The 17,876-nt window shown below is 43.8% G+C and overlaps 1 protein-coding gene across 12 annotated transcripts in view; it reads right to left on the bottom strand.

Annotated features, from left to right (window-relative positions):
- CFLAR (CASP8 and FADD like apoptosis regulator) overlaps window positions 1-16,964 on the bottom strand; it is a 55,800-nt gene extending 38,836 nt beyond the window's left edge. For 7 of the 12 annotated variants that reach the window (XR_016394048.1, XR_016394047.1, XR_016394046.1 and 4 more), the window contains exons 1-2: window positions 16,468-16,716; window positions 493-904 (exon numbers count right to left, since the gene is read on the bottom strand). Coding sequence is in view for 9 of the 12 variants with exons in the window: in XM_022567391.3 (XP_022423099.1) it covers window positions 493-854 (362 nt within the window). In the remaining 3 variants the exon portion in view is untranslated. The other 5 variants (XM_089916516.1, XM_089916515.1, XM_022567392.3 and 2 more) reach the window with 5 other exon arrangements.
- Window positions 16,965-17,876: the final 912 nt, after the last annotated feature.

Consider the following 17,876-nt stretch of genomic DNA (forward strand, 5'->3'; position numbering starts at 1 on the left):
GGACCTCACAGAAAGCAAGCCCACCCCACTAATTTCCTCAGCAGGGGAAAGACCGGAGGGGGTTCAGGAAGGATCACAGAGCTCTACAAAGGTCAGGAAGATTGCTGTCAGGCTTGTTATTTCCTTTCTCAGTAACCGGAAATTACCAGGCTCTGACATCACAGGCTAGCAAAGAACACAGCAGATCTCACAGAGGCCTGCAAGAGTACTAGCTCTTCGTCACTCCTCTCTCTCTCATTCTACCCTTCAGGCAAACACATACCATCCAACCCTTCCACTTTCATTCTGATCTTCTACCCAATTACTTTAAGCAGACATGTCCTAAGAATTCAGAGTTCAGAGGAATGAAGTAACATCGATGTGGCAAGAGGATCAGTGGGTAGAGGAAGTAATGAGGCTGCTTTTCTTACTGTCCTCATTTCTGTGATTCTGAAGTCTAGACCTCCTCCCTCCCTCCCACCAGTCCAGCCTCAGGAGGGGCTGATGAATTACCTATAGTCCGAAATAAGATGTGGGTGCCTGTGCAGGAGGGCCTCCGCTGTCGGTCTGTCCATCTTCAAGACCCTCTTGAGCAAGTCAAACCGCCTTACTCTGTAAAGCAGCTCAGCCAAGCTCACAGAAGACAGCTTTCCTCTCTCGCTTAAAACATCCAGAAGGTCCCTGACATTAAGTGGAACCACATCTGCAGCAACGTCTCGGCACAGAAAAAGCAGCAGCTCCTTCTCATCTTCATCAAGTGCTTCTTCCACCTGATGGATGACCTCAGCAGACATCCTGTACAGTGTCATTCCAAGGAACAGCGGTAAGAAAAGTCTAGTCCAGTCAACAGAAGGCCATGAAGCTACCGATTGCATTTCTGATGGTTTTCTTCATTTCTTTCAGAATCCTTTCCAATGGAGGAGTTCTGTGGTTAAAAGGGATTTTTTTTTAATCCTTCTATCAAAGTAACTTTTGCCTAAAACTCTAGGTATAGGCTCTTCCTTTCTTGATGGTCTCTCTAAACTAGCAGATTAAATTCATATTGTTAAGTCTACAGAAAGCGATCCTCTCAGTAGACAAAGAGACTGACCCCAAATTCAAGACTGACAAAGAAGATAACCTACATTTTAAAGGAAATGAGACCAGAGACAAATTATTTCCCCAAAACCCCATGTGCTTTATCAGAACTTATCAGAATGTAAAGTGTGGTAAGGAGGAAATCACTGCTAGGGAATTAATGATGAAGTGGCAAATGACTGACCTTGGTGGGGGCAGAGGAAAAGCCCAATGACTAAGCTGCTTTCTGGATGAGAGAAATTGAGGTCATAGGGGTTAACTCCTTTTCGGTGACCTCCCGGTTGGCTTGAACAAATACAAATCTTAGCAAAGGGGACCCTCTGCAAGGTGTCAAAAATGATGGGAGAAAACAGGTTTCTGTCCCTACCCCATCCCTTTTTTCCAGTTGTTCTACTTTGAAACCCTTCATTCACACCTGCTGCCATCCTCCCAAAACCCAGGCCCTTTACACAGCATCATCATGAATGCTCATAGGACCTGCCACCATGGCTGAACTTAGGCCTTGTCAAGTTTTGATCACCTCTTTGGACCTTGAGCCCCTTGGAAGAGTCAGAAGTCTGCACTCACAACACACTGCTGGACAGCAATTATCACTAGAGTTCCTGATGGTATCAGTGGAAGGAAGGAGGTTGAGCAGATCTGCAGAAAGATCTGGGAATTGGGTGGGAATGGTGGGGAGTTCATGCCATGGGTCTATTCTTAACTTCTTGCATTGGAACTCAGCCTATTTTCTTTCAAAATTTAAGTTGCAAATGGGGGTCACTGTCTACTCTAAAGTTTCATAGCTATATTTTATGTTAAATAAGCCCTTATGTTCTAGGAGAGTACCCTATCTGTTTCTATCAGACAGCATTTCAGGTTAAAAGCTAATCTTAGCAAAAGATAACTGGAAAACAACCTAACTGTAAGTTGCTAACTGTTGCTACATATTTGTGTACAAGCATATTTATGTATTTATATATCAGGATTTACTCAAAGGAACACTGAATCTATTTTATATATTTATATACAATCTCAGTTCACAAAAGATGAGGCATCTTACAATAAAAACATGTAAGTAGAAAAAAATTTATATGAGAACAAGGGGGAAAAATATTAGGTAGAAAGTCAAAATGAGATGGAGGGATAAAGAATACAATGCAAATATGCAGGCCAGAAAGACCTAAACAGATTTTAGTAGACCTTGAATTTGTCCCGAGCTTCCTGGCAGTCAAAGCAGAAAGGGAAAAAGGGGATGTTAAACAGCTCTTGCTGTCAAAAATAAGAAAAATTGGGCTTCCCTGGTGGCGCAGTGGTTGAGAGTCCGCCTGCCGAGGCAGGGGACACGGGTTCCTGCCCCGGTCCGGGAGAATCCCACATGCCGTGGAGCGGCTGGGCCTGTGAGGCATGGCCGCTGAGCCTGCGTGTCCGAAGACTGTGCTCCGCAATGGGAGAGACCACAACAGTGAGAGGCCTGCGTACCGCAAAAAAAAAAAGAAGAAGAAAAAGAAAAATTCAAAGATTCTTAGAGGAAGCATAATTTCCCTAGAGTCCCAGAGTTCCCCATCAATGAAAATATTAGTGAGTACTTTAGTGTCTGAAATTAACAAAATTACATTTATTTTAAATTTTGGTTTTTAAAAATTTTAAATATTTGACTTTAAAATAAATCCATTCATTCATACCTTTCACACTGGCCTTCCCCCCAATAGTCTAAATGGGTGAGTTCTTAATAAAAACAGACATTTTAGTTAATGTAGACTTGTTAAAAAGTATTGGCGTGTCTATGCCAATCCCATGCTCATTCATCCAAGCCTCACTTAAACACGGCCATTCTAAATAACTGGAGAAATGAAACTTAATAAATGATTGCTTACTGAAAGTAGAAAAACTGGTACTCAGACTACTTTATTATTATGTTTTTAATCTGAAAGCTCAATACTAATTTTATGTGTTCCGCAGAGCCAAAATCTGTACTCCACTCACAGGCTAACAGGACTTTAACCTAACCACTAGTTTCCATAAAAGAAGGTCAAGTTCTTTTTCTATTCACTAAAAGTCACAATTTTGTTAGTTGCTGTTATTATAAATTAACCTGTAAAATATTTATACACACTAGAAAGTATAAAATAAGTAAACACAAGAAGAAATGAGACGTTATCTACATTCATCAAACATACCTGAAATAGAACCAGAGCTACTAGAAATGAAATGTTCAATTCCCTCTTTTTAAAAACAGTAACAAACTTTTGTAATTCATAATTATCAGTGATATAATCATGCCATCAAGAGTTAACAAAATTAGATAATGTTTTAAAAAATATTATCGGGCTTCCCTGGTGGCTCAGTGGTTGAGTCCGCCTGCTGATGCAGGGGACACGGGTTCGTGCCCCAGTCCGGGAAGATCCCACATGCCGCAGAGTGGCTGGGAGAGGCCACAACAGTGAGAGCCAAATATATCATCTGCTCAGTTCATTTCCTCCAGCCATTACACCCAAGGCTGCCTTCTGCCAGTCACACACCATCAGCAAGAGAACAGGCATGCTGTCTTCCCTCTGTACTAACAAAGGTATAGTTTGGCAGTAAAATCCAAATTACTCGGTGGTAGCATCTGGCATAGTCAAAGAAAATATCAAAAGGAAAACTACAGATCCTGTGCTGACCCAGGCCAACCAGATGCAGCAAAATACCAGTGCTTATATGTTGGGGTGGTGTTGGGGACAGTTAATTGGGACTAGAGGTGATAGGCACTTGAGAGAGGGGAGCATGAAAGGAAGAAGTAGGGTTACAGTCCAAATAATCACTACTTTGTTGGGGTTTCTTTCAAGCCCAAACCAAGAAATTAACATAAAAATTACTCTCAGACTAAGGAAGGCCATAGGGTCTTTTTTTTTTTGAATACAAAATTTTTTTTGAGGTGCTTTTAACAATTCAGACACCATAAATAGCAAAAAATAAATATTGCAAAAACAATACAAAAAGATTTAAAATATATAATTTACATATAACCATCATGTAAGTATATGTCTTCATTACATACATTTTATTCATAATTTTGTTTATAGCTTTATTTTATTATCTGTTATGGTTCCAGTAATATAAGTTATATCCTTTATAAAAGCCTTGCAATATTTTTACTAGAAGTCAAGCCCATAAGGTCTTGAGAGGCAAACTCCAAACCACCCTATAAGGTCAACTTCCCAACCCAGGGGATATGAAACATCTATTCTGCTGGAGGTAAGCTCATGATTAAAAATCACCATGCATAAACATAAAAATCACCACGACAGCAGACAAAACAAAACTCACATCCTAGGAACCTACACCTGAAAGAGTTTAAAATAAGCATCTTAAAAGTTTCAAGGGACTTCTCTGGTGGCACAGTGGTTAAGAATACGCCTGCCAATACACAGGACACGGGTTCAATCCCTGGTCCAGGAAGATCCCACATGCTGCGGAGCAACTGAGCCCGTGCGCCACAACAACTGAGCCTGCGCTCTAGAGCCTGTGAGCCACAACTACTGAGCCCGTGTGCCACAACTACTGAAGCCCACACACCTAGAGCCCATGCTCCCAACAAAAGAAATCACCACAGTGAGAAGCCCGTGCACCACAACGAAGAGTAGCCCCCGCTTGCCGCAGCTAGAGAAAGCCCACGCGCGGCAACAAAGACCCAATGCCGCCAAAAAAATAAATTAAAAAAAAATTTCAAGAAGATAAGGGCAATTTCTGAAATGTGACAGGCCAAATCAATGGTTCTTAATCAGGGGCAATTTTGCCCCTCAGGGGACATTTGACAATTTTTGGTTAAATTTGAGATATTTTTGGTCATCATAACCAGGTGGTGCTACTGGCATCTAGAGAATAGAAGCTAGGGATGCTGCTGAACATTACACAATGCATATTCCCCTCAACAAAGAATTATCCAACCCTAAAAGGCAATAGTGCCAAAATTGAGAAACGCTGCATGAGACAATCTGAAAAAGAAAAATGCCTATAATACACACTGAAATGCTAAATAAAACATAAAAAACATTTGCTCAAATATATAGTTGAGCATTTAAGAAAGTAAGTAAACTTGTAGGAGGGCAAAAAGAAAAAACAACTCAAAACCACAGTGCTGGTTCTTTAAGATTTGCCATATACAATAGCATTAAAACATGTAGGAATTATTCTAACAAAGATATGCAAGACATTAACAGGAAAAAAACTATAAAATATTATTGGAAAGACATTAATAAAGATCTAGATAAATGGAGAGCTTTACCTTGCTCATGAATAGGGAGATTCAATATAATAAAGACATGAGTTCTCTAAAAACGATGCTCTATGGATTAAAAGCAAGGGACTTATGAGGCAGCAATCTATACTCAGTTCAATAGTAATTATGAGAAAAAGAGAAAAGTCCACTGCAAATATTATACTTAATGGTGACACGTTAGAAGCATTCCTTTAAAAATGAGGCTCAAGACAAGTATATGTATGATCATCCCTTCTATTCAACATTGTACTAGAGGACAGAGCTTAGCACTAAAATAAGAAAAAAAGGTTAGTTAGAGTATAAGCATCGGAACCAAAGAAGCAATTATCATTCTTCACATGCAATAAGATTTTCTACTCGGATAGGAAACCCAAGAATACCAACAGACAAAATGTTAGAATTCATAAGAGGTTAAGGTTTTGAGATATATGATTAATAAATAAAAGTCAATTACATCTCTGTACATTAGCAAAAAACAGGAAGAAAATGTATATTTCAAAGAAAAAATGATACTATTTACAACAGCAACAAAACCTGTAAGGTATACAGAATAAATCTAACAAAAGATACGTGAGACATTAAAGAAGAAATTATAAAACTTTATTGAAGACTTCAGTTAAGACAGATAATTGAAGAAATGTACCATAATCATGGACAGAAGACTCAGTATCATCAAGATATCAATTCTCAAATGAATTTATAAATTTAAGCCCAATCAAAAATCCAAATCCAAAAACTTTTGCCATGGACTGTGGCAAGCTAATTTTGAACTGATATGAAGGAGAAAGGTCAAGAATAACCAGTATAAGCTTTAAGAACAACCAGTTGGAGGAAGTTGCCTTAGCAGATATCAAGATTTAATACAAATGTATAGTAATATGACAAGGAATAGATAATAAAACAACTAATACACAGATGAGAGCTCAGGAATTAATCCACACACAGATGTCTAGGGTGGTCCTGTAAATCAACAGGGAAAGGACATTAATGTCCAGAAATAGTGCTGAGACAACTGGGTATCCATACATATAGAGAGGATAAACTGGGATCCTTTCCTCACACCATTTACAAGTCAGTTCCACATGTACTAAAGTCCTGGACATAAAATTTCTAGAAGAGATTCTCCAAGAATATTATTATAACCTACAATTACAAAAATGAATATGTAAGACATAAAAAGCATACATCCTTTTAAAAATGAAAAAAAGATAAAGAGCAGACTCAGAAGACAAACGCATCATATTTAATTAACAAAGAACCAGTATCCACAATGTAGAAAGCATTTCTGCAAATCAATAAGCGTAAGACAAGCAACTCAAGGGAAGAATAGGCAATAGGCAGTTCCCAGAAAAAAAGAAAGCTCCAAACAGCCATAAACCATATGAAAAGATATTCAAACCAAAACAGTATTCAGAGAAATGCAAATTTAAACTACAGTGAGATATTATTTCACATTGGCCAAATGCTATTATCTGTTACCAAATGTCAGAGAAAATACAGTGAAATATGAAACCTTTTACATTGCTGGAGGAATTATAAACTGCCATAGCCACTTTGAAGAATATTTGGCAATACCTGGTAAAGATGAAAGCACTCATTACTCCATGACATGAAAATTTGATTCCTAAGTGAATATCCTTTTAAAACTCTTAGACAGATATACCAAGACATGTACATAATGTTCCAAGCAGCAATAGATGGTATAGCAAAATAATGGAAACCACTTAAAAGTCTACCAAGAAGAGACTGAATAAAATGTCACAGTCCTTTGATGAAACACTATACAGCCCTGAAAATGAAAAACCATGAATGAATCTCACAAACAAACAAAAAACCAAACAACAAAACAAATATTTTTGCTAAGGCAAAAAGTTGTTAAAGCATGCATACCATATAATTAATTTACATTAAGGTCCTAAATGTTAATAATAACACCATATATTGTTTAGGGATATGTGTGTGTGTTTGTGTATACTGAAAACATTAAAAGGGATTAACAGAATGTGACTAGATAAAAATACAAAGGGGAAATGACTGAATTTGTAACATTTTACTTCATAAACTCGGCAACAGGTATATAGATAGTAAAATAAATATACCTCTGACCACATTTTCTGACCACAGTACAATAAAATTAGAAAACGATAACTAGCCAAAAGGAAACCCGGTAAGTTTTTGACCTGAAAAAGGCATTTCTCTCTCTCTCTTCTGCACTCAGCATTTACAGTCCAGTTAACAAGTACTACATAAAAAAAAACAACTGGAGTATGCCATATAGAAACTATCTCACAGCATTCAAAATGCTTTTAGAGCTTTTTTGATGTATATATAGACAATCCTTAGAACAAGAAAGGCTAGAGGCATCCCAAAGTTATCATCAAAAAGAACAAGTCAGATTTTACTTAACATGGTTCAAAAGATAGGGTAGAAGGAGTGGGGAGGGGGATGGCAGGTAGAATAAGTTCTTTAGAGTTTGGTGAAAGGATAGTGCCCACCACTTACCAGCCTCATTCTACCTGAACTTCCTAGTTCAACACCACACACCTCCTCTGAAGTCAAGGGCTTCACCTCACTCAAAGGGACAAAGGAGCTGTCCAAGCCCAATTCTTTCTCTTTCCTGCTTTCAAACACCCAGTCCTCCAGATTGATCACTATTTCTGTTAGTGTCCTTTCACTCCCACTGTCTTCCCTAACTGGGGGAAACCAGCAGCTGTATGTGTTTAGAATGTTTAAGGAATTCCCCTGTTCTTGTACCCCCTCACTGGCAAATTGTAATTAATGACTGTCTCTCCTTTTCCACCCCCACAGAATTTCCACAATGGTACAAACTGTCCCCCACCTTCACAGCCAGAGCAGTTCCAGTTTCATTTCTCTAGCAGTTGCCAGCGATCACTGAAAACACCAAACAAAGCAGATGTAAGTCACCAGGGTTCATTTCCACTGGCTAATGGAAAGGGTGTCAGGTGCTAGAAGCAGAAACCACTTCAGTTATTTTGAGTAGAAATACATTGAAATAGGCGCTTACAAAACTGCTGTAAGGGCTGGAGAAATGGGCCCTTGAGTGAGCTTCTGAGAAAGATTCCCAGGGCTCCCAGAAAGATCTTGTCTCAGCCAAGGCAGCGAGGAAGCAGGAGGCCATCACTGGTAGCACAGAGCTCAAGAACACCTCGGGCAGTGACCCCGAGATCAGAGGGCCAACTGCCACCCCATCTGCCTCCACTCCTCCAAAGCGGGTGACTGGACTTCATAATGCTGCTGCCCAAATCCCCACGTCACCACCACCATGCTTGCCAGCAGAGAATTGAACAAAAGCAGCCAGCTATTGGCCTCTACCCCACTTGTTTACAAATCTTGCCCAAATGCACCTTAATTCACATCCTGGTTGTAAAGGAGTCTGGGAAAGGCAGTTTGTAGTTTGCTACCCTCTAGACAGAAGTGGGAGTGGGTCCTGGGCACCAACTGACCTTAGCCACCAGAGAAGGATATTCCATGAGAATATTTTTATCCTCTTTGTGGTTAGATCCTCTGCACAGACCCCAGTGCCTGACTCCTAGTAAGCACTCAATGAGTATTTGAATGAACGAATAAATGGAGTTCTGTAAGTCGCTACCAGGTGACGGCCTCACTTCCTTTGCTCCCCAGATGGGACCTAGAGCATGTGCTACAAACCCTCTTCTGGCCAGCACCTCAATTCTTTTTTGCCCTTTTGCCGCCTGACTGCCAGCTCTGCAACACCTTGGTGTGCCAGAACTTTCCAGTTTGAGCACTGAAAGTCCCGTGTTCCAGGAAACTCCTCAGTCCCGGGCAAACTGGGATGATCACCTCCACATCCCATCCTCAGATGGTGAGCCTCCACCACTCATACATCTAGAGGAGAAGTCGTGCTGAACGGAGGGGAAAGATCACCCCACAAGCTTGTAGTCTTCAACCTCAGCTGGCCCCTTACTGCTGCTCGGCATGCTATTCCAGGACTGCGGTCAGCTCCTTTCAACACCCTCTCACAGCTTTCTTCCATCCTAACACCACGCACTGGGGCCACTTTTCATCGATGAGCTTGCCACTAATCAAGAGTGAGCTCCGGGGGCTTCCCTGGTGGCGCAGTGGTTGAGAGACCGCCTGCCGATGCAGGGGACGCGGGTTCGTGCCCCGGTCCGGGAAGATCCCACATGCCGCAGAGTGGCTGGGCCCGTGAGCCAGGGCCGCTGAGCCTGCACGTCTGGAGCCTGTGCTCCGCGGCGGCAGAGGCCACAACAGTGAGAGGCCCGCATACCGAAGGAAAAAAAAAAAAAAAGAGTGAGCTCCGGCAGCCCGCTACCTTCCCCTGCTGTCCCTCGTCCTCCAGGGCCATCCACTTCCCCTGCGCCCTCCTGTCTCCATAAGCCCCTGCGCTTACCCTTTCATCAACCTCTCTCCACCTTCAGGGACTCCTCCCCTCAGCTTGTAAACATGTTCAGTCTCTTCCATCTTAAAAATAAAGAAAACAAAAAACCCCTTCAGCCTGAGATCCCCTAGACCAACCAGCCTCTCACTCTCTTTCTTTCATGTTAAGCTAGGATTTCAGAAAGGCAGACTGTAATGTGTACTTCAGCTCCTTCAACTTCTCAGTTCCCTCCTCAATATGGCTCCACCTGCATCCTCCCTGCCCCACATGTTTTACACAACGACACTCAGTGCCATATTGGAAAATGAGGCAAAGGAAGAATCAGTAATGTGGATACTGTCTTTATTTAAAATTTTGATATTTTGTTCATCATAGGTCTTTTGCATTCATGTCAATTTTTTCAAAATTTTAAATTAAAATATTATTTATCTTGATTTTCCCACCCCCTTAAATGTTGTGCCTGAGGTGAGTGCCTAACTCTCCTCACCCTAGTGTCCTCACCTGACAGTGTTCTTCTAGAGGCCTTGGTGACCTCCTAGTGGCCACATCCAAGGTCACATGGAAGTCTTCTTTTACCCAAGCATTCTGACCTGTTCCTTGAAACTCTTCTCTCTTAGCTGATCTCACACCACAATATTCTACACGGTCCCCCTCTAACCTTCCCTGACTCCTCAGCACCCTTTCTGCACCTGCTTCTTTTTTTTTTTTTTTTTAATAAATTTACCTATTTATTTATTTTTGGCTGTGTTGGGTCTTTGTTGCTGTACGCGGGCTTTCTCTAGTTGTGGTGAGCAGGGGCTACTCTTTGTTGCAGTGTGCGGGCTTCTCATTGCTGTGGCTTCTCTCGTTGCGGAGCACAGGCTCTAGGCACGCAGGCTTCAGTAGTTGTGGCACGCGGGCTCAGTAGTTGTGGCTCACGAGCTTAGTTGCTCCGCAGCATGTGGGATCTTCCCGGACCAGGGCTCAAACCCATGTCCCCTGCATTGGCAGGCAGATTCTCAACCACTGCGCCACCCGGGAAGCCCCTGCACCTGCTTCTTAAATGAGGGTGTGCCCTAGCATCCATCTCTCACCCTGGTCTTTCTGTTCCCTCTGCCTATGGCCTCACCCTCTCCAAGCAGATCTTATCAGAATGAACTTCCTGAAGCTCTTGCTTGAACCGAATCACTTTCCTAAATTCAGACCTTTCAGTGATTCCTCATCTCCCACTGCAGGTTCCGATTTTCTTTGTATTCAAGGCCCCTCCTGGTCTAGCATCTGCATTCATCTCTCATTAACACACACCTTGCGCTTTCGGATTCAAACAAACCTCAGCGAGGAGTTCTTTCCCGCGCCTCTGCACATTTGCCTGGATTACTCGCTTCCACTTACCTGCCTGGCAAAACCGTACTCGGTTTGCAGGGCCAGCTGAAGTGTCTCCTAAGTGTAAAGCTTTCCTGGGAAGAACTCATCCAGACTTGGTTAGTAGCTTCTTTGTTCCACCACCATATTGTGTACCTAGCTCCGTGGCACCCAGCATAGCTCCAACAGGTGACAGTAAAATGTGGTTAAATCAGGCTTTTCAGCCTTTCTCACAGAATGTCAACTTTGCCTCCAACCATCTGGTATTGAAAACACATAACACTCCCTGTAGATAGCTGCCAGCATGACTGGCTCCCATCATACTTAAACCTATCCAAGGACAGACATACTTAATATTCCATTCTTTGTACTGCTCTGGTCATGGCATGCCTGAAAGCAAGGTCATGTTCACTGAGCCACAGCCTGCAAGCAAATGTAATTTCCCAGCAGCGTTACAAAACTGAGCCACAGTGGGGAGAAGCCTGCCTTGCCAGCTGCAGAAAGCAGCATGCAAACCTGGAACGTTCAGGTGTCTGGAAATCCCCACTAAGATATGAAGTTGACGGCCCTGAGGGAGTCACCCAGAAGTTTCTAAAAAGATAAAGGAGAAGGGGTTACATGATCCTGGGCAAAAAGAATGTGACCACCTCATAGGAGTTCAGTGCATCCCTGAACATAACAGGACCCACCTTCCCCCTCCTCCATCCGTGTACGGAACCTGTGGGTGTGGGCTCTGTGTGTAGCAATTCGAGCAGCTAAAATAATGAACCCACCTTTACTACATCTGTGGGCATTTTAACCCTAAGATAGTGTACAAAGTGCCACTTTGTGCCCTTTTCCCCCAATATTTAAAATGAGGTATTTAGTAATAGATCATCATGTGGGTTCTGATTTCTGCAATGCTGCAGAAACATAGTCTAGAAGGCCAGGTACTGAGGCTGAAGCATAAACACATTCCAATTTGAGATTTAATGTGTAGTTTTTAATTTAATATTTTTCTGTTTTTTAAATTTAATATTTAATAATTTTAATGCACACTTTTAGCTACTGATACATAATGTATCAACAGCTAAAAGTATGCATTAAAAAATCATTTGGCTTCCCAAGAACTGCATTTCAATTATACCAAATTGCCCACAAACTATAGATGATCCCAATTATAAAATGGCATAAAGTTCTTTGATGAGGCTCAGCCCCATGACTCTCAGGGAAACTCCCACAAATTTCAACATAACGTTACCTCAAATAACTTCCCTGGTTCGTAACAGCTGCATACGGGCTGCAGAAAATGAAGGAATGAAAGAACCCCAGAAGGAGAAAAGATCAAGATTGAAAGGAGATCATGAATCATCTAGTTGGATACAGAAACACGAGCAGAGCCACTAGAGAAATCCATTTCATGCAGTGGCCCACTCCTCCTGAATCAAAGTTATTTTCACTAAGGCAAACTTCTCATACAGAGCCCAAGCACCTCAGAGTACCTCCCCTCCTCTGCCCAACCCATAATCTAATTCAAGACACTTATCTCAGTGTTCCCTGGACAGTGTTTTTCTGTCCCAACATCTTTGCTCAAGCACTTGCCTCCAGTTGGAAAGCCCCTTCCCTCTTTTCAGTCTCTGCCTATTGAAATTCTATACCATCTTTTAAGGCATCTCTTCCTAAAGTTGTCTTGATTCCTAAATCAGGTCATCTCCTCCTGCTTCACAGCACTGTTTTTACTTTCTTCTTGAGTACTATCATATATGGTAAGCTCCCACTCATCTGCATTAGGCTGTGGTGGGTGCTGACCACAATCACCAAGCTCACCCTCCTAGGCCTTGAACAGACTGGTCATCATTACAGAGCTCCAGCAGGCCTGTACTTGTGTAATGCCTACTCATCCTTTCATAATCTACAATGAATATGGAGCTGGTGGTGGAGTAAGAACCGTACTTGGAACCTGATTGTTAGATCCAGGAGACAAAGCTCGCGAAAGGAAGTTTTTGCACTTCTATGGGGGTAACAATGCTGTTATTTAAGAGCTGGGTGACGCACCATGCAGGGCTTCCTGGGAGCAGACAGGACCTCATCATGAACAGACAGAATACAATGTCTCCAGCCAAGCTCACCAGACATCCCCTGGCCTTTTAGCAAAAGGTACATCTCCCCAGTACATCTGGCTAAAAATTTATCCTTTGCACTTATCACAAGTTCTAAAACTCTAAGATTTATGGGTGAGAGTTTTCATTTTGCCAAACCTCCAGGCCAGTCCTCTGTGTGTAGTATGGACTCAAAAGTGCCTAAAATTTAAAGTAGTTTTTCCTCAAGTAGGACAGTCCTCTGACATCCCCATGATTACTGATAGCATCATACAAAATAAGAAAAATAAAAGAGAGCAAACTACATATTTAAAAAAAATACTTAGACTGTATTTAAGTGCATAAATGTCTGGAAAAGACAATAAACTGCAACTTTTGGTTATCTTAGGGAATGGACCCCTGCAGGCTTTCTCTATTTACTTTGCATGTATTTTAACCCAGATAATTATAATACAATTTGACTGAAAATTTTTTAAGAGAAAAAATATTACAATACAGAGTGTTAAATGCAATCCTATGGTAAGTGCAAAGATAGCCCCTGAGTATAGGAAAGTATAGAGGAAGGGAATCCTTACTTCCTCTATGGAGGGTTGTGAAGTCTTTCTTGAGGAGGTGGCAGTAGCCGAATATAAAGGAGAAATAGGTCATTTCAATCATAGTGTTTCTTACATAACTGATTTACTCTGTAACCTGTTACCACTTTCCCAACCTGGCCCAACCGGCCTCCTCCCGTTCTAGACTGTTGATTCTAGACCCTTTTCTAGGCTGCCTTGAATCCAAGTTAACTTTGCAGGTAATTTTGCTGGGTCTCCCCAACCACTCCGTGATTTTTTCTCTGTGGGGAAAAAAAACCAAGTTCAGATCCATCTCTATGTTCCCACCACCCAGAACTCTGCCTGGCCTTGAAGAGTGCAATATATATTTATACTGAATTATACTGAATTAAAGGAAAGGAGGCATTTCAGTCCATAAACACGAGTTTAATTAGCCTTTGGAGTCCTGTAAGGAAGAAAAAACCAAAAAGAATTCATTCCTGAGATTGTAAAAAGCGAAAGACACTCCTGGCGACTTGGAGTGCTGTGGGTGAGTCCCAAGGAGGCTCAAGGAAGGGCTGAAAGCGGGAGACTCAAGCCTTTTTTGCCGGGATCAGGGGACAGTGCCCCGACGCCCCCAGAGCTGAGGGCGACGCCAGCAGGGGGCGCAGGTCGGGAGCAAGGGTTCTCCGTCCATTCACCCCCGGGCAGCCGCCTGCTCTTCCCAATGGCTTCCGCCGGGAACCTCGCCCACCGTTGCCGGACACGATCGTACTTATGTATTATTTATGTGAAAAGTATTATAAACCTATTACATTACAGTACTATATACCCAATTGTGTTAGTTGGGTACCTAGGCTAATGCTGGACTTAACGAACGTGCTCCGGTTTGTATGTGGGGGACTTACTTGTACCCCAGACAGGACCAGGAACTGGAGGAGAGCATCGCAAGCGCCAAGAGGCGGCTTCCAAGCCAGGCATAAAGCCTCTGTGCGCTTCCTCCCAGCAGCCCGCCAGGAACGCACAGCCCAAACAAAACTTCCTGCTCCAGAACCCTCCGCCCCTACACCTTAAAAACTCCACAGGAACACACGGGTGTCCCTCCAGAAAGTAAACTCTCCCTTGTGTGGGCAAAGAGCCCACCTGGTATTGCGGGGAATTACTTGCGTCAGGTCAGGAACCAGCGGGCGTGGCCGCTGCGCTCCGCCACCCCACTAAGAACCGGGCTGGGACCCGCCTGCCCCCCGGGATCAAACCTACTTCCATTTCAGCTGCCAATCGGCCCTCGGCCACCGCTCAAAAAAAACTGCCGCCGACTACCCTCCCGACACTCCAGTCGCGCAAGATTCCCAGCCGGCAGGGGGCAAGGGGCACCCAGTCCCTGCGGGCCTGCAGGTGGATTCACCTTCGAGAGCGGGTGCCAGGTAGTAATACTGTTAAATGAAGTGTAAATGTCAGTTACAAACAAATGTAAAACAAGAAGTCGTTAGGAAAAGCCATTTTAATCAGGACGTCCAACCCAGAAGCTGTAAGTAAAATAAGTATTAATATTAAAAATGCAACTTCTGTAGGGCAGACACATTCAAAAGTCCCTTCCAGGGCTTCCCTGGTGGCGCAGTGGTTGAGAGTCCGCCTGCGGATGCAGGGGACACGGGTTCGTGCCCCGGTCCGGGAAGATCCCACATGCCGCGGAGCGGCTGGGCCCGTGAGCCATGGCCGCTGAGCCTGCGCGTCCGGAGCCTGTGCTCCGCAACAGGTGAGGCCACAACAGTGAGAGGTCCGCGTACCGCAAAAAAAAAAAAAAAAAGTCCCTTCCAAACCCGAATCTCTCTCTCTCTCTTTTTTTTTTTTTTTTTAAATTTTGGAGTTGGCCCAAGTTTTTAGCCTCTCCCCATGAAACTTTTTAACGATCATTTAGGGGAACCACCGGAGGGAAATTACCAAAAATTCAGTTTCTCTTATCTGAAATCTCTTATCTGAAGCAGGCCAAGCCTGCCAGAGACCGGTCTGGTCTTAGTTTTAGATTATCGTGGTCTGTCGGTGTCCAACAGGTTCCCTACTGGCACTACCTCTCGTTTCGTAAATAAATTTCAAATGTCAACAAATGAAAATATTCGAGAGCTTTAGAGTCCTTGAACTTACTTCCTGTTACCTGAACCAAAAATTTGTTCTTAATTTCAATGGTCTTTGTTCTATTGCATTCCACTGTTAATATTTTAAAAGAATATGCCCTGACCAGACATTCCCCAGACGCTTTGAAGGGGAAAAGGGTGGCAGCGGGAAGGAGAGAGAGTAAAAAAATTCTTGCCTCTCCTGTTGCTTCCGCCAAGACACACTACTGCACAAAATGTCCTAGTTCTCAACAACCTTGCCAAAGGAAGACTGCCAGATCTTTTGAGCAGGTCACCCCCGGAATTGAGCAACCCTCAGGATGTTCTTAGACAGGTCCCCGGTGTCCTTAGGCAGGACACCGGGGACCTGCCATAAAGCTCACGGCCCGTTTTCTAGTGCTTCAGTTTGGGGCGAGAGTCACTGGGTCTGGGCGATCCGCCGCTCCGACCGCACCGGAATCCCGGAAGACTCAAGCGCCCCTCCAGAGAATCGAGGCTGGGGCGCTCCGGCCCGCCTGGTGCCCGCGGGGCAAATCGGAGATAAGAGATCGGCGGGACTGAGTCACCTGCCAGAAGTCCCACCCCTCCCCTGGCCCCTGCCAGGCACCCCCTGCCCAGGCCGAGTGCAAGGAAGCGCCAATCCGGGAACGCGAGAGGATACGGGGCCTGGCGTCCGGCGGGGAGCTGGGGAGGGTGGGGAGCTGCGGGGTCCCGCGCGGGCACGTACCGTCCTGCCCGCGGCTAGGCTCTCCTTTGGCTGCGACCCGTCAAGACTTCACTCCTCTGATACCTGAAAATCGCAGGCAAGATGGAGGCAAAGAAACCGAAAGCCTGAAAGCGGATGTGGCTTTGCTGGCCAGTCCCGCATGCGCTCGCTTTGCTCACCCTGGTCTTCTCTCGTATCGTACAAAAGCTTTAACCCTCTAAAAGGTTGATGGTCTGACATTCACTGTGTTAGACCCAGAGACCCCTCCCCACTCACCAGCCCTTTGAGTTGAAACACTGCCGTGCTGTTCAACAACCCGCCTGCCTGCTGTTTCCTGTTTACACCAGCTCTGACTGGGCTTGCTGTGAACTCTGGGTGTTTACCTAAATACGCAGATCTACTTGTCACTATGGACAGAACAAACTGTGAACGCAAGTTCTTGTGCCCAAGAGCACAGTGAGGCCAAATAAACGGAAACCTTGGAGTTTGGAGCAGAGAAATGTTTTTGGTGAGGCCGTGCAAGAAGAGGAGGTGGTCCGTGCCCTAAAAAGCCTGGAGCTCCCCAAAGGGTTTCGGCAAAGCACTTTTAAAAGCCAAGTAGGGGGTGGAGGTGTCACAGGATACGTGATCAGCTCTTGCACAATTCTCTGATTGGCTGATGGTGAGGTAGTGGGGTGGTGTCACAGAGGTGAACATGATCAGTCTTTAGGCTTCAGGAGGCCTGGGGCTCTGTGCTCATGGTCGTCAGTTAACATCTTCCGTTTGTTGAAGTGTGGGGGGGGGTTTATATCCGCAAAACAACTCAGGAAATGTGCGTCAAATACTATTATCTAGGTACTTTCAGAGAGGAGCTACAGCAGAGGACATGGCGGGGGAGGCCTGTCCCACGGGAAGGCCCCCATGGGGTCCTGCTCTTTACTGCACTTCTAGTGTTTGTTACGGATGCCTTGGAAAAATAATAAAGAGCATATGTAAAAGTGCTTTATGCTTCATTCCTCATAACGACTTTCTTGTGATTTTTTTAAAGTTTCTAAACTTTTCTTAAATATATTTAAACTTACAGGAAAGTTGCAAAAATAATACCAAGAAAAATTCACCACCGCATGACAGCATGAGGAGCTCTGCTGACCCACTCCCTAATGAAACTGATGAAAATTGTTTTAAGACAAGCAAAAACAACCATTTACAGCCTTGGAAATATTCCTAAAAGAGCAAATAAATATCTATTCAAGAAAATCTAGGAAAAATTGGTAAGAAAGGCGAGAATCTGTGGTATTTCAACCAAGCCCTCTTCCTCTCTTTGCCCTCCCAACTGCAAGGCGGAGTCCCCACTCTGTCTTTAAACCGGGAACACTGGGCCTCCTCTTCCCAGGCTCCCAGTGGGAGGGGCAGATGTCAACAATTCTCACCCTGCCTGGCCCTGGCTACCT

This window comes from Delphinapterus leucas, chromosome 8 (assembly GCF_059928025.1).
Source record: "Delphinapterus leucas isolate spDelLeu-1000000601 "Yukka" chromosome 8, BTC_Dleu_Yukka2, whole genome shotgun sequence".
NCBI classification, from domain to species: Eukaryota; Metazoa; Chordata; class Mammalia; order Artiodactyla; family Monodontidae; genus Delphinapterus; species Delphinapterus leucas.